Source organism: Chelonia mydas, chromosome 2 (assembly GCF_015237465.2).
Source record: "Chelonia mydas isolate rCheMyd1 chromosome 2, rCheMyd1.pri.v2, whole genome shotgun sequence".
Lineage (NCBI taxonomy): Eukaryota > Metazoa > Chordata > Testudines > Cheloniidae > Chelonia > Chelonia mydas.
Genome location: NC_057850.1, coordinates 154,408,238 through 154,425,515, shown reverse-complemented (window position 1 = coordinate 154,425,515; position 17,278 = coordinate 154,408,238). Strand labels below are relative to the sequence as shown.

The following is a 17,278-nucleotide window of genomic DNA, read 5'->3' as shown; positions in this document are numbered from 1 at the left end:
CTCGCTGGAGTCTGGATTTGAAGTTTTTTTGTTGTAAGATAGCGACCTTCATGTCTATGATTGCGTGACCAGAGAGATTGAAGTGTTCTCCGACTGGTTTTTGAATGTTATAATTCTTGACATCTGATTTGTGTCCATTTATTTTTTTATGTAGAGACTGTCCAGTTTCACCAATGTACATGGCAGAGGGGCATTGCTGGCACATGATGGCATATATCACATTGGTGGATGTGCAGGTGAACGAGCCTCTGATAGTGTGGCTGATGTTATTAGGCCCTGTGATGGTGTCCTCTGAATAGATATGTGGGCACAGTTGGCAACGGGCTTTGTTGCAAGGATAGGTTCCTGGGTTAGTGGTTCTGTTGTGTGGTATGTGGTTGCTGGTGAGTATTCGCTTCAGATTGGGGGGCTGTCTGTAGGCAAGGACTGGCCTGTCTCCCAAGATTTGTGAGACTGTTGGGTCATCCTTCAGGATAGGCTGTAGATACTTAATAATGCGTTGGAAGGGTTTTAGTTGGGGGCTGAAGGTGACGGCTAGTGGCGTTCTGTTATTTTCTTTGTTAGGCCTGTCCTGTAGGAGGTGACTTCTGGGAACTCTTCTGGCTCTATCAATCTGTTTCTTCACTTCCGTAGGTGGGTATTGTAGTTGTAAGAATGCTTGATAGAGATCTTGTAGGTGTTTGTCTCTGTCTGAGGGGTTGGAGCAAATGCAGTTGTATCACAAAGCTTGGCTGTAGACAATGGGTCGTGTGGAGTGGTCAGGGTGAAAGCTGGAGGCATGTAGGTAGGAATAGCGGTCAGTAGGTTTCCGGTATAGGGTGGTGTTTATGTGACCATTGTTTATTAGCACTGTAGTGTCCAGGAAGTGGATCTCTTGTGTGGACTGGACCAGGCTGACGTTGATGGTGGGATCGAAATTGTTGAAATCATGGTGGAATTCCTCAAGGGCTTCTTTTCCATGGGTCCAGATGATGAAGATGTCATCAATATAGCGCAAGTAGAGTAGGGGCGTTAGGGGACGAGAGCTGAGGAAGCGTTGTTCTAAATCAGCCACAAAAATGTTGGCATACTGTGGGGCCATGCGGGTACCCATAGCAGCGCCGCTGATTTGAAGGTATACATTGTCCCCAAATGTAAAATAGTTATGGGTAAGGACAAAGTCACAAAGTTCAGCCACCAGGTTAGCCGTGACATTATCGGGGATAGTGTTCCTGACAGCTTGTAGTCCTTCTTTGTGTGGAATGTTGGTGTAGAGGGCTTCTACATCCATCGTGGCCAGGATGGTGTTATCAGGAAGATCACCGATGGATTGTAGTTTCCTCAGGAAGTCAGTGGTGTCTCGAAGGTAGCTGGGAGTGCTGGTAGCGTAGGGCCTGAGGAGGGAGTCTACATAGCCAGACAATCCTGCTGACAGGGTGCCAATGACTGAGATGATGGGGCGCCCAGGATTTCCAGGTTTATGGATCTTGGGTAGTAGATAGAATATCCCAGGTCGGGGTTCCAGGGGTGTGTCTGTGCGGATTTGATCTTGTGCTTTTTCAGGAAGTTTCTTGAGCAAATGCTGTAGTTGCTTTTGGTAACTCTCAGTGGGATCATAGGGTAATGGCTTGTAGAAAGTGGTGTTGGAGAGCTGCTGAGCAGCCTCTTGCTCATATTCCGACGTATTCATGATGACAACAGCACCTCCTTTGTCAGCCTTTTTGATTATGATGTCAGAGTTGTTTCTGAGGCTGTGGATGGCATTGTGTTCCGCACGGCTGAGATTATGGGGCAAGTGATGCTGCTTTTCCACAATTTCCACAGTATGCATCAGATGAAGTGAGCTGTAGCTCACGAAAGCTCATGCTCAAATAAATTGGTTAGTCTCTAAGGTGCCACAAGTACTCCTTTTCTTTTTGTGAAAGTAGCAAGCAGCCTACCCCAAAGAATAAGCAGAGGAAGAGCAGAATGAAAGGAAGACAATTAAAGAAAAGCAGACTGTAAAACCCAGCAACCAAAAAAGCAAGATCTGAAGAAATTACATCTACTTTAGTGTTTTATGAATTAAAAAAGAAATGGTCAGAAAGCCACTCTGCAAATTTCCTCATAAAACCTTCTATTTGTTTTTGCCAGAGACGTGGTAACAGACCTTGATGAATGTTCTGCAAGATTTGGAAGAGGTTTTCCCCCAGTCTTCTTGTAAGCTTCTACATTTGCTAACCTGAACTACTGGGATATGTTGGCTTTGAAGCTTTCACACCTTTGTTCTTCCCAGCATAGGAGAGGAACAAGACATGAAATTTCCTAATTGGAAATAATTTGATCTGTAGGTATCAGGTGTCACCATCTGACCTTCTGAAACTCAATGCATTTAAGGCAAAACAAACTAAGAGTTACATCCTGGTAAAGGTTTCAGAGTAGCAGCCGTGTTAGTCTATATCCGCAAAAAGAACAGGAGTACTTGTGGCACCCTAGAGACTAACAAATTTATTTGAGCATAAGCTTTCGTGGGCTACAGCCCACTTCATCGAAAGGAAGTATAATGATGAAGGAAGCCAAGTCCAACTTAGTTACTACCCTAAAGGATCTAGGGATGAGAGGAGAAAAAGCCAACTATTTGCCAGATGAACTTCTGAAGGCAGTTGAGTGAGGTACCTTGATTTGAGAGTCCTGAGGCTAATGAAGCTATCGAATGACCTGGAATCAGGAATTGTAAGAAACTGACATGGCCTTACAGCTATAGTAAGAAAACCAGGTTAAGACGACTTTCCAGATGCAGTAGTAACTCTAGATCAGGGGTTCTCAAACTTCATTGCACCGCAACCCCCTTCTGAAAACAAAAATTTCTACATGACCGGGGCGGGAGGGAGAGAAGAGAGCCTGAGCCCGCACAAGCCCTGCCGCCTCAGGCACGGGGGCCAAAGCCCGAGTCCAAGCCCCGCTGCCACGGGCGGGGGGGACCGAAACCCTTGGACTTCAGTCCCATGCCCCAGAAAGTTTAACACCAGCCCTGGAAACCCCATTAAAACGGGGTTGTGACTCACTTTGGAATCCTGACCCACAGTTTGAGAACAGCTGCTCTAAATGTAAAATCTTTCCTAAATCATAGTATCATAGAATATCAGGGTTGGAGGGGACCTCAGGAGGTCATCTAGTCCAACCCCCTGCTCAAAGCAGGACCAATTCCCAATTTCTGCCCCAGATCCCTAAATGGCCCCCTCAAGGATTGAACTCACAACCCTGGGTTTAGGAGGCCAATGCGCAAACCACTGAGCTATCCCTCCCCCTGAATCAAAGGAGGCCATCTAGCAGATGCTCAGTATAAACCCTCACATCCATTCTCTCAAATTCCATGCCATGAAATATGTCCATTAGTCTGCCTGGAAATGGCCACTACACTGACCACTGCAACAACAGATCTATAGCAGGATTTAAAGACATCTCCAACCAGGAAAACCAGGGCCAACAATGTCAAAAAAGAATGAAGCGGATTACATTGACTATGTCTTTCTCTGATCACTGTGACAACACTAGGAAACAGTGACTTGAGAGGATGGCATATATCAAAGGGTATAATCATAACTATCCACCATTCTTGCCTGAGGTCCAGGTAGTTTACTCAGAACTGCAGTTCCACTGACTGCTGCATCTAGGAACTTGCCAAAAGGACACTGTTCTTTGAACATTGCCTGGAATAGGAAAAGTCCTGGAGATGTCTGCATCCTATGACTGCAACCCAACACATCTCCTACTATGTTGGAACAGTAGAGAGAAATCACATTCATTTACTTATCTGACAGTTGGTTAATATAGAAAATTAAGAACTGAAGTCTGTGTGTTTATGAGTCCTATCTACTGCATTTGAAAAATTTTGATAAGGGCCTTAATTCTCCTAAGGTGGAGGAAAACACACACCGTATGCCTACAGAAAAGCAGCAGATGTAGTATCATAAGCCGTAAACTAAACAACAGAATTTAATCATGAGTCTGTGTACATAACCTGCATGAAACCTGTAGGTGTCCAGAAAAATCAAAGGAGGAGTCAGAGGACAAGCATAAAATTCCCACCTGCTCCAGTGAAGAGAAATGTTTCGTCACCTAACCAGAGACAGCTTGTCAGCATGTTTAGTGGACAAGCTGAAACTACTCCTCATATCTCCTCCCAACACTCCTGGCAGTCCATAGCCAAAACCAAGAGTTAGTGATGTGTCTGGAACCCCTCATGCTGGGTATAGATAGCATATGTTACCCCAAAACAGAACTGTAGTTCCTGTAGCTTTTGCCCTAGGGTTAAAGTGTTTATCCTTTTCCTCAAGATTGCTTATCAAACTTGGCTACTTTCTTAACAATTTTGTCTAACTACCCCAAAAGCATGTTACCAATTTGGATCAGGTGGATTCCAGAGATGGTGTCCACCTCTTACGATCACAGTCAGTTGGCTCTCCTAGCTACTATGGTACAAAATAAAGAATGATCAGAAAATCTTGTTATAAAAATCACATATCTACATAGAGGAGAAATCTTTTTGTAGATTTAGAATTTTTTGTGTGAGCTGAAATAAAGGACAGCCAAGATTCCTGAACATCTGCAGCATTATCAATTAGTTATGGTGTCAACAGCTTTCCTAGCAGATAGTGTGCACACACCAGTGTCTAGAACAAGTGTATTCAGGAGACTGAGGTGCACTTCTGTGAGCTGGACTCAATCTCTCTCCCAGCTATGGCAGTGCAATGGAGAGAGATATGAAGGTCTTGGGTCAGAAACCGCACTGTGCATGAGTTTGTCAAGTTTGTAGCATCTTTGTGTGACCTTATCATTCCATCAGCTCCTCTTTTAGGACTATTGAAGGCAATAACTCAAACAGGAAACCTTAAAGAGATAAAGCAGGACATGGCTGTTTACAGTGCAGTCCCGCAAACCCTATAAAGGGACAGAATTTAAAGGGGACAATCTGGTCTAGGAATTATGTATGGCCTATGGCAGATTTTGCTAACTCATGTCAGATTAGACAGTCTATCATACCAAATAAACATAATTCCCCAGGGACCTAAAGGATGGGAAAAAAAACCTTTATATATTTTTCCTTCTAATGGACTCCACTTAGGATACAGGAATTGCTTTAGTGGATCAGATCCTTGGTCTAGCTAATGTAGTATCCTGTCTCAGACACTGGCAATCACCAGATACTTCCAAGGAGAATGCAAGAAATACCACACTAAGCAGATGTGGAATAGTCAGACCCTTCATGAAGGTCTCATTGGCCTTAACCCCCAAGCAGAAGGTTTCAAAGGAGGGATTAGGCCCATTAGGAAGTATGAGGTTCTTTAGTAGGCAAACCTTCCCATGGATTGTCTCTTCGATTATCAACATCTGATTGCTTCAAATGAGGCTGTTAAACTCCTTGATTATCTGTATTTTGGTGTACCTGCTGAGTTAATTACCACCACCTATTACAAATAAGCATCACAAACACCTGACTCCAGTATTTAAGTACTCAGAGAGGAGTCTGAGGAGAAAAAGGAATCTCTTTTCTCACAGGCCCCATCTTTATCCATATCCATACGGTCCATTCACTGAAAAGACGACAGCTGTCTGTGGTGAGGATTTGACTTCAACCCATCCATTCAGTGCCCCTTCACAATCCTCCACTGGCAAGAGTGATTTCTAACAGTCCCCCACCATTTTCAATTAACTTACTTATATCTGCACCCAGTATGCAGGTTTCTAGCCACACCAGTAACCCCACATTTTTGGTACAGACTGCCAGCAGGGATGGGAGGAGTCAGCTTCAGCTTGTCCACTCAAAGTGAACAACAGCCCTGACTAGCAGTTGCCTTTGACAGGGAGAGCCAATAGCCCCTTACAGTTTGGGTGTTACCTCACTTGTGCCCAGGGTTTGGCTGTCTGACTACTCCCAGCATTCCATGCCAAGGGCCTGGAGATGTCAATAGGGGAGGGAGTAGACAAAGTGCAGAACAGTACCAAAGAGGAACTGCCAGAACCCTTGGGTCTACGGCCTAGATCCTTGAACTAAGAGAAGAGCTGCTGTGAAAAAGCTGTTCCCTGTGGTACAGAAGCAACGTACAGGGGCTGTGATGCAGCACATAGGCTTCTATGGTAGAAGACTGGAAGACACCAAGATCTTTATCATATCTCCTTCTGTGGCCTTTGTGGTCCAGTTAATTCAATCCACCCATCACAGTCTAGAAGATTCCTTCTATATGCGAGGACCAATTTTCCTTTAGTGTTATCCATCTTCATCTAAGTCACTAATATTCAATGGATGCAAGACTTCTTTTTTCACTTAAAGTGAATTAAATACCTTCCCACCCAACTAATGCTTGTTAGTTACACCTCACCAAACAAGCAACGCACAATTAAAAGGGTAAAAAGTGACAGATTCAAATTTTTATTTTTGAAGGACCTTTACATTTTTTATTTTTGCCTAGAAGACTGAACTTAATTATAATTTAGTTCAATTTGAAGTATTTGTTATGAAAAAGGACATCAGATTTAAAATTTGGCTTACTTTTTAATCTTTATTTTAGATGAACTTTAAGTAGTCAGAAAATTAAAAAGATATTGTAGCGTTTTTTTTTCCGTGTGTTACAGTCTAAAGGAGAAAACTTTAAAATAGAAATACAAAGTACTATGCATAATGTAGCACAGAAGTTAACTACTGTCCTGAAAATATCCTTTCCTGACTCCTGACCAACAGACTTCCCTTAAAGATACTCAATCCTGATAGCAAATCTCAACCATCACACATTAAAATCCATTCAACGCATCTCTGAGATTAAAACAAAAATGGAAAATTTCATCTCAAAAGTAATCTAAACAAGTTATGAAAACAAAAAGAAGTCAATGTAAATTAGAATTCTAACTTCACCCTAGTCAAACATTTGCTAATGCCTTTCATAACTATCTATACAGTACTAGCTGTGTTAGTAACATACATATAGACAATAAAAATGTTTCCCCACTTATCCCACACAGCAAACTTCAGCAGATATGTCAAAGGAATCAAGAAATCTAGCCATAGAATACATGCATACCCAATGCATTTTTTGACTAATAACTAACAGCCATAATGATACAAAACATTAAATTGACATATCTGGACAGCTGTAATTAGCTACCACCTTTTCTCTCTTAAACAGAAAACCCACAAATTATTCATGCTTTCCATAGCCTGATGAGAATCCCACAGCATTCTGATCATGGTCCAAAGGCCTCTAAAAAGGAGCTCTCAAAGAAATGCCCTCAATGTCTACCTGACACCAACATTAATTTATTATACTTTAATTGAGCCACTGATTTTATATCAAGATTTGTTTTTAAAATTAACTTATGCTACATTCCTTCGTACATACGTTTTGAATACATATATTTCAAAATCAGAACGCTTAAGCTTATTAAAAACAATATTAATGTAACATTCACCAGATTAAACTTTCAGGAACATTAACCTTCCCTCCACTCCCAAATTTTCGAACTCATGAGGTGGAGGGGAAGGAGAGGGAATGGGAAAGATATTAAAAGTATGTGCTTACCTGTGCTGTTCATGTAGTGATTCTACTTTGGTTAAAAAATCTTCGTTCTGATCTGGTATGAAGCAATAATTTGAGAGATATCCTGAAAGATGTACTGAAGAGTTATAGTCTCCAAACTGAGCTGTTAGGGAAAAAAAAAAAACACATGCACAGAAAGGTTTCATAGATAGCCATAGTCTCATGTAAATACTGTTTATGGGAACTCCCCCCTCCACAGTACATGGCATATTAACCAAAAGTAAGAACAGTTGTGGAAAACTGCAAGAATTAAAGATTATTTCTCACTGACCAGTTTTGTTTAACCTACTCAATCTTAAAACAGCACATGAAAACCTCTTCCAACACATAAGTATGCTTTCCATAAATACATTTTTGGGCACTGATTAGCTCAATACTTTGTACAGTTACTCATTTATCCATACTTTTGCTTCGTATGCCATAACAGATCTTGTTAGACTGCACATATTGCACCAGCAAAGACTATAACCATGTAAAATGTCACAGATGAAACAGAACTGTCTAAATCAGGAAAATCAAACTGAGCCCATTTGATATGCGTGTGGCCCCATTACAGATAAAGAATCTGCAGAATGAAAATTCATTTTTTTAAATGTTTTGTATTTAAAACTATAAAGAAAATCTTCCAAACTTTAACTAATGTTGTTTTGTCCCGTTATAAGTACCGAGTTGTCATTTATCCATCTCCATCTTAACTGAGGGTTTAGGTTTGTCATGATAACCAATTCTTAATTTGTGCATGGATTTACAACAATCATATATGCACAAATGGCCAAATAAACAAAGGACAGAAACAGTATTCTATACAAGTGCCCATAATAATATTTTCCCACTGAGTGATGCTGAATACAACAGTAAAGTCAAAAATGGACATTCTCTAGCAATGGGATATCTGCTATAAATTGAAAGACAGCATATGGCCCTAACTTTGTAGCCTCAGTCCATGGACAAAAGTCAAAGATGTAACTCAGCCCTTTCCACAAAATAAGTTTGACACCCTTTGTCTAAAGAGCACCCTTTATGGATAGCAAGTAGGAATTTGTTATGGTTTTTTGTTGTTGTTTTGGTGTTTTGTTTTGATTCAAGCACCTACCTGCTGCTAAAAGAATTACCTAGAACTAATTTCAGTGGAATTCCAAGTTCACAAGTACAGATGTACCCAAATGACTCTGCAGTAATGCTTTCATATGCCAATCAAAATTACTGAAGTAATGTGATACTATGCAAATCACTAGAACCTGAACTATTTTTCTTAGCACAGAACAAACAGTACTTACTATAAAACATTTAAAGCATTACAAATATAGAAAAAGTTACTTGTAAGATATTTTGTGGATAAGCACAAGAACATATACTGGTCTGCATTGCAGAAGTTTCAGTATACAATAAAGCCTTGGCCAAATCACACAAATAAAGTACATTTTTCTAAACAAGATGTCATTATTTTACAAAAATTTTAAAGGCCATGAAATATGAAATGACAGGTTAGCCAAAGAATTAATATTTCTTCATAAAAGAACCCGTAGCACAACAATTATAGGATACCTAAAACAGAGGGAATGCCGAATTTAGGAATACTGGCCAATTAAGATACGAAGGAAAAATCTCTACACCATATGAACCTTAACTACTGAGATATAAAAGAATGAAAGCTGTCAGCACCTGGAAAAATACAGTCCCATAGCTACTTGTCAGCACCAGCTGGGGTCACAACACATATTTAAATGGAAGAGAATATGAATGGACAAACATGAAGTAATTTAGCTTGGTTACTGTAATGTTCCTACTGTCCTTTGCTCCTAAATGCCTTTGAAAGCAGCTTAATTTTTGTACTAGTTAGCAAAACACACTCTTGGCAGAAAGATTCGGATTTAATGATAAATATCTAAACAAACTTTAACAATGTTTGTCAAACATTAACTCTTCCTTTGAAAGCAAACCACTCACTTGCATGAACTGTGCCAAACCGAAAAAATTCCATGTACTGCAACACATTAATGTAGATCCAGGCCAATACCCTGCACAGATATGCACAACTAAAGGCTAAGGCTATAGAGAAACAAACTTATGAACATTTTATCCAAAGTAATATATGCTTAATAATGGTATCAAAATAAAATATGCACATTTCAGACAACTGTGTTTTGACTGGAGAGTATACTTATTTTTCCTTTCCAGCAATTAAGATTTCTCAATCTCTTCCATATAATCTCTGACCCAATATTTTTGTTTTTTTGGGCTAAGCTGAGCGAGGCTTTTTTGTGTTTTTTCATACCAAAGTTGGTTTGAAGTATATTCTTGTCAACAAGAGACTACATTGCCAAAAATAGTACATCTTAATTTTCTACTTCAAAATTTATGCTTGTGTTTCTTATTGTAATTTTACCTTCTCTAAAGAGAGCATCTATTGCTCAGTGATTCATTATGAGGTTGGGGTCTTCTAGTTCATCTTCCAAACATGTAGGCTCCTCTTTTCTTCCCCCCCTCCCCCCCCACCCCCCTTTCTTCCTAGCTAGGGACGTCCTTGATGTTAGGCCAGCAAGGAGGCACAGGTTAGACTTGCATCTCCAACTCTCCAGACAACTGCCGTAGTTGAAGAGATTAACTGTAATAAATGCTGCTTAGTACACATTGTAGAAGAGTAGTCTCAAGCATCATCCCACATTTCTTTTTAATTATCCAAACAATGGAAAATAATTAGGATGTTTTATCTTTCCTGCTTGTGGGCATCTGATGGTCTATGATTCATTGTAACTGGGAAGTAACCAGAAGTATAACAATCTCAACAAACATGAAGAAATCAATCTTCAAGGAAATGGAGCCAAGGGGGGTGAGATGGGATGGGGAGGGACACATACCTCTCATTTGAATGTGCATTGATCATTTAAAATGTATCTGAAAAGTGTTAATAAAGAAAAATCGAAGAAAAAAAACCCTGAACCATTCATTCAAAAAGCCATACTGAACAAGGAGAGCACACCTATTTAATAGTGCTCAGTCAACAAATGCAATAAAGACCAAATAGCCAAGTGGCAAATTCCTTGGAGGAACCCTTGAGATAATATGCCTAACAAGTAACACGGCTGTGAGAGTCCTCAACGAGGTAAAAGGATCTTTTACAAACATTTAAAGGCCTGAAAAATTCCTGTGTGTCTGTCTATATATATAGTGGATATGGATGCTTTGTGGCCCTGGCCTCCCATGTAATCCTAAAAATGATTCAGATTTTCTCCAAGGTTTAGTTTTGTATAAAATAATTTAACTGCTTGGTTAAAGTGTGTAACAGTTTCTCTTGGTTGTTGAAAGGCTTAGGTCATACACAAGGTAGATAAAAGGACTTGGGAAGGGGGGTGGAGAGAAGAGGAAGGACAAATAGATTTGTAATCTGGAATGTTGCTGTAGCTGTGTTGCTTCCAGAATATTAGAAGACAGACACAGTGGATGAGGTAATATCTTTTATTGGACCAACTTCTTTTGATGAGAGAGACAAGCTTTCAAGCTACACAGAGCTCTTCTTCAGATCCAAAGAAGAGCTCTGTGTAGCTCAAAAGCTTGTCTCTCTCATCAAGAGAACTTGGTTCAATAAAAATTACTTCACCCACCTTGTCTCTCTAAACAGATTTGTAGACAGTTTCTAGATTTGAGCAAGAAGTCCATGAACTTTCAGGAACATCGATGCTCCTCAGGCTCAGTACCTCAGCTGCTGGAAGCCTTTGTGTTTGAGCAGACCTTTGAAAAGAAGGTCCCAGCAGACCAGGAATCCAAAGATGCTCAAGTGACAAAACTATGGAGAATTATGAGTGAGTAGGTGACTATGTTTCTGTTAGTGAACTGAGAATTTCATTATTCTCATTCTTCTATATGTAATTTATGTCCAGTCAGCCAGCATGTAGATTTGCCCAAATGTAACTGAAAGATGAAGGAAGTGGTCTTGAAAAATCTATGAACAAACTCCTTTGGGACTATTTCAAGAGATTTTCTGTCTGACGTGGATTGTTAAGAATTCTCTGGGATTAAGCCATTGGGGCTGGAAATTTCCTTTAGGAAAAGGTAAATCCTGATGTGGAAGGCTTGAAAAACGTTCAAAGAAACTCCTCTTTTACTATTTCTAAGATACTAAGGGAAAAGATTGTTAAAGACATAGGACTTGGAAGGCCTTGGGGTTTATTTTCTTTTTTAGTCATGTTATACTAACACATTTTATTGAAAGCTTCAGCTAATCACCTCAACTATGGTAGAGCAATCTCCAATCTACTGGGCTGCATAGCCTCAGTCGTAAAGAGCTCTGCTGCTGCTGCTTCAGTGACAGCACTTGCTTGTGCCCCAGGCTATGACCCCCTTTAAAGCAGAGGTGGGCAAACTCCGGCCCGTGGGACCGTCCTACCCGGCCCTTGAGCTACCAGCCAGGGAGGCCAGCCTCCTGGCCTCTCCCCGCTGTCCCCCCTCCCCCGCAGCCTCATCTCGCCACGCCACCAGCACCATGGCCCGCCGCTCCTGCCGGGCAGCATGGCAGCGAGCTTCTGCTGCTCTGAGTGGCATGGTAAGGGGGCGGGGAGGGGGGGCAGTTGGATAAGGGGTAGAAGGTCCAGGGGGCAGTCAGGGAACAGGGAGCGGTTGGATGGGGTGGAGGCGGTCAGGTGACAGGAAACAGGGGGGGGTTGGATAGGAGTGGGAGTCCCGGGGGCGGCAGGGGTTTGTCAGGGGGTGGGGGTGTGGATAGGGTTTGGGGCAGTCAGGGAACAGGGGGCTGTTGGATAGGGCGGAGGTTCGGGTGGGGGGTAGTCAGGGGACAAGGAGCACGGGGTAGTTGGATAGGCATTGGAGTCCCGGGGGCCTGTCACGGGGTGGGGGCGTAGATAGGGGTCGGGACAGTCAGGGGACAGGGGGGGTGGGATCCCAGGGGGCAGTTAGGGGCGGGGGGTCCTGGGAGGGAGCAGTCAGGGGACAAGAAGCAGGGCTGTTTGGGGAGGCACAGTCCTCCCTTAAAGGGACAGGGAGTGTCTTTTTTAAAATGTATTTGCAGAGGAAAGAGATACTAAAGGGGGAACAAGAAAATCTCTGAGCAAAACAGGCCTGATGATATGGTTTTAAAACTGGGCAATCTCCTTCCTTAACACTGACATTTTACTGCACGATCATAGTCATTCAGATTGTCCAGTGGAGTTGGCAGACTGGCAATACAAATGACAAGTTGAGAGCTGCTGGCAGGCCCAAAAAGTGATAGTCTAACTGCTCTGAAGTGGAAGAAAACTGGCAGGAGAGATATTTAAACTACCTCTAACCTGCAGATTTTAGCTATTTGGGTGGTCTGCTGCCATGAAAGACTGGCACAACATGTGCTTGGCTAGACTGCTGAAGACAGACATTGGTAGGTGTAAAAGGAATGTGAGGCCACGCTGACCTGATCCACACAACTGAGAAAGCCTGAAATAGAATAGACGCAGCACATGGAATTTTCAGGCAGTCACAGAAGAGCGGAAACTGGTTCCATATCTTGGGAATTCAAACGACCTGAGTTCATCCACCCTCCCTTTGTTATTTTAATTGTGATTTCAGTTTCAGAGCTAGTGGGAGTCAGAGCTGCCCTCTGGAAGAAACCCTGATCAAAAGCTTGAAGAAGCAGGGCTTGAGATAGCACTCACAGGGACTGAGAACTGAAGCTAAAGCCTTCCCTGGAACAACTGGGGAAAGAAACCACCTAACTCTGGCATCCTAGGGGGTCCAATGCCATGGACTTTTCTGACCCCTCTGACTTACCTGTGTCTCAGAAGCACTCTTTCTTCCAGCTGAGAAAAATAGCAAGTGCCAATGTCTTATTGTTTTTTAAAAAACAAACATATCCTGCTGATGGACTTCTGGCCCAAGTAACCTAAGGTCTGAATGTCATTTCTACAGAGTGGGAGAGGAATGAATGGTGAAGGACAATGGAGCCAGGCTCGGAGAAAATTAAAAAAAAAAAACAAAAAAAAAAAACACACAACCACATCACCTTCTGCTTGGAAAAAGGAAGCAGAACTCTAGAGAAACCTCCTGCTTCTCCAAGCAAGGGTGGGAGGCTGGAGATGTGAGCACTACTTTGTACAACTCCTTCTGCGGACTCATTGAGAAATTAGGAGCAAGAGTGAAAAGAAAGAGGCGCCTCTGTGCTTAGAAGATGTGGAGGAAGAACTCAGTCACAATGAATCACAATTTAAAGCATTCATTACAACAATTTATTCCTTGGATTGGGGCCTTACTATAAGAACTGACAGCAGAAGCAACAGCAGCAGTAGATCTTCTACATGCGATTTTAAATAAAAGCAGAGGATATGCCAACTGTGTAGGACAATCCATTACATTTAACTTTCTAGAACTTTGTGGGCAATAATCTTAGTTTACAACATAAACAGAAAAATAGGGCAGGATGTGGAATTTGAAACGTGTTCTTTAATTGAACTCCTGAGTAATAAATTATTTTAAAATATTTGAAGAAAATTACATCTCACTAGTGATTTCTTTTAAGAAAGAAGAAATTCAAGAGGTGCTGAATATAAAAGTGTGCAATATATAATGTTCAACATAAATTCAACAACATTAAAAGTAACAACAATTAATCTGCATGTCCCTTATACCTAAAGAACAGTCTTTATAGTCATGATAAATCATACAGTCACACCAACTAACCTGACACAACCATACAGACTGTTCTACTCTCCTGTAATTTTTACTACCATCAAACAAAGCTAAGTGTAGCATAACGAAAAGGCAATGTATCAGAACAGTTTTATTTTAGAACTTCACTACTAAAGCCAAACTACTATGAAAAGGCAATACATAGAAACTGGTTTTCCAGAAGCATGATTATTCCAGGCTACCACAACTACAGCACTGAGTGGTTAGAAACATTTACAAAACTGAAGAAAACCTATGACAATAAATTATATTTTACATGTGGAAAAAAAAGAGACCACTACTTAAATGAAATAATTTCCTATACAAGAAGAAGTCCTGTGAAAAAGAAATGAAAATGTAAAAATAAATATAAAACTTAACACATCATGGAAACTCAGAGACAACGGCCACACGTTTTTAAACCAACAATTAAAACCGCAAGATCAATCTCCTCCGTACACAAGAAATAATGCATGAGGAAATTGCAGCTGAAAAGTCATAGTAGTTTAGCAAGAAATGAGTCAAACTGGGCTAACCAATGGCAGTTCAAGCAAGAAACTTTTCCCCCTTAAAGGCTGCTATCTTGTACTCCAGAATCTCAGTTTTCATTTAGAAGATAGTTAAATTAAAATCCAAAACTGAAATGACAATAGTTTACAATATCTATTCTCAGATAAAAACCATGATCAGTAATCTATATATCATTATAGAATAATGATCTATTCAGTAAAAATAATGGAACCCTATTAGCAAGACAATAGACATGTATTTTATTTGTTAGGGCAGTATTTTCCCTTATTATTAGGATGCCCCGTATTTTGCTGAACTCAGAGGCTCACAGAATGAACATGCAGCAACAGAAACTCTAGTAGCTTACAAAAGAAAATGAAGGAGGGAAACAACTTTTCTACTGGGAACATCACTGTCTACAGATGGCAGGGCTATGTATATAGATACAAGGGAAAAACCCAAATATGCTAGAAAAATCATGTATACTACAGTCTGCACACTGTACTCGTACCATTAGCCACCCCCTCCCTCCAGCAACATAAACCTTCCCTCCTCTTTAATTGCCCTTCTGTATACACTGCTTTATGAAATACCTCCTCACACCCTTAGTTAATTCATATTAGCTTTCCTGGACGTTCCTGTGTAGAAAAACCCTTAGAGTGAAAATATGTTCTAGACCAATTCATACTGTAAGTTTTATACGGAACATAAATGAGGGCACTGATTATTTCTAATTCTTGAATCAATCTAATATTTTCTATAGCACAGATCTAATGAGCATGCTACCTCTATCTAGTGAAACTGCCCTAGGCATCCAAGTATAGAGTACTGGTCATTTATTCTTTCCTTCCAAGTAGCTCCTTAATCCTTCTTTACAATGCATCAACTTTAGTAACAATTTTATCCAAGAGGATAGGTAAAGGAAGTCTTCTGCACTGGAGTTATCAATACAGCTCAGTGGAAGGTAAAGCACAGCTCAATGATGGTCAAATATTTTACCAGCCAAGAAAGATCTGTCATTACTTACACTGTACGGCATAAGATGCAAGGACAACAGCAGAATTAAGAGGGCATAACAACCTGAGAAAAGAGAAAAACAGGTGTTTTTTTATATATATGTGTGTGTGTGTATACACAGATATACACACACACTTACACACAGCATAAATAGGTAGAATATTAACCATTTCTCTGCAAACAATGTATTTCGTAATGTTTATATTAATCTTCAGCAAATCTCACTGATTTTTTTTTTTAAACGAAAGACAATAGTCATAGCATAGTAGGGTGATGAAAGCAAGTTGTGTAACAGCTCATTAATGGAATGGAAATAATGTGTCTTAAATGGATATGTTCATATCCTTGGATGCTTATTCTGGAAAGGGAAAAGGAAGGAAAGATTTTTTTGCTCTGGATATAACTTTAATAACTGCAGTCTAGTATTTTTAACATGAGACATGAACATTAAAATTAGCCAAGTGCCAAGTGCACAAATGCAGCTCTGATCTAGAGTCTACACAGAACTTGCTACCAATTTTTAAAGACAACAGGTAATTAAGGTAAAAGGTTTGGACCACATTTTAGACTTTTTCATCTATGCACAAGACTGACAGAAGGACATCGGAGCCTTCTAACTTATGCCTACCAAGCAGGGACTACGTACAAATGAAGTCCATGAAATCTCCTGAGGACAGGGACTGTTCTCTACTAGGACCATCTGAGGGTTAGAGGAATGTGGCAGGCCATGGAAGGCAGAGCATGCACCACACCCTTAAGGGGTGGTACAAGTCATCATGCTACTCCCTCCACAAAGATCTACTTTTGAAGCACAGACAACTTGTGCCTCCTGATACTGTGGGGGTGCAACGTATATAGAGGGACATGTGATTGCCCCTCGTGTCGCCTCTGGAAGAAACTTCCAGCCCCACCTCCCTGGGGTCAGGGCAGCCAATTCCATGGATTCCTGAGGGCCTGGGGCCACAGGAGCAGGTGCCTCTGAGCCCGGCTGGGGCTGGCCCTGGCCCTGGCCCAGGCCCAGGAAACTCACAGAGTCAGAGATACCACAGGAGGGGAGCCCAGGGGCACGGGAAATGCCCCTACCTCCAGCTGAACAGAGGCAAGGGAACCTGCTTCCAGTGCTTTCCCCAGCGACCTCCTGCCCTGCACCCAGCCCAGGGACCACCGTGCTCTCCCCACCCTACCAGAATACCTGCAGGGAGTGAAGGGGGCTCTGCCTTTCTCCCACTGCGCCTCCCCGGCACATTTCCAGCTCGCTCAACCCCTCTCCCTGACAGCCAGGCCTGAAGAGGAGCAGGATGGAGCCCCTTCTCAGGCCGACTGAAGGTGGCCACTCCGGGTCCCTGCCTCTGTGCAACACAGCAGCTGCCTGAGAGTGAGCCCAGCTGGGGAGGCAGCAGCAGCCCTCCCCTTCCACTCCCTGCCCGGGCCCACCTGCTGGGGACAGGGACCAAGCTAGATGGAAATGTGCCAGGAGTGGGGAGGCCTACGTTTCCTGTAAGCGGTGCAGCAGGCTGTCAAGGTCCGTGCAGGGGAGGAGAGGCACCTCT

General features: G+C 41.7%; 1 protein-coding gene across 3 annotated transcripts in view; it reads right to left on the bottom strand.

Annotated features, from left to right (window-relative positions):
* PTPN3 (protein tyrosine phosphatase non-receptor type 3) overlaps window positions 1-17,278 on the bottom strand; it is a 274,154-nt gene that overhangs the window by 167,525 nt on the left and 89,351 nt on the right. For all 3 annotated transcript variants that reach the window (XM_043540415.1, XM_043540417.1, XM_043540416.1), the window contains exons 7-8: window positions 15,739-15,791; window positions 7,533-7,653 (exon numbers count right to left, since the gene is read on the bottom strand). In XM_043540415.1, the coding sequence (XP_043396350.1) occupies window positions 7,533-7,653; window positions 15,739-15,791 (174 nt within the window). The remainder of the gene's footprint in view (window positions 1-7,532; window positions 7,654-15,738; window positions 15,792-17,278) is intronic.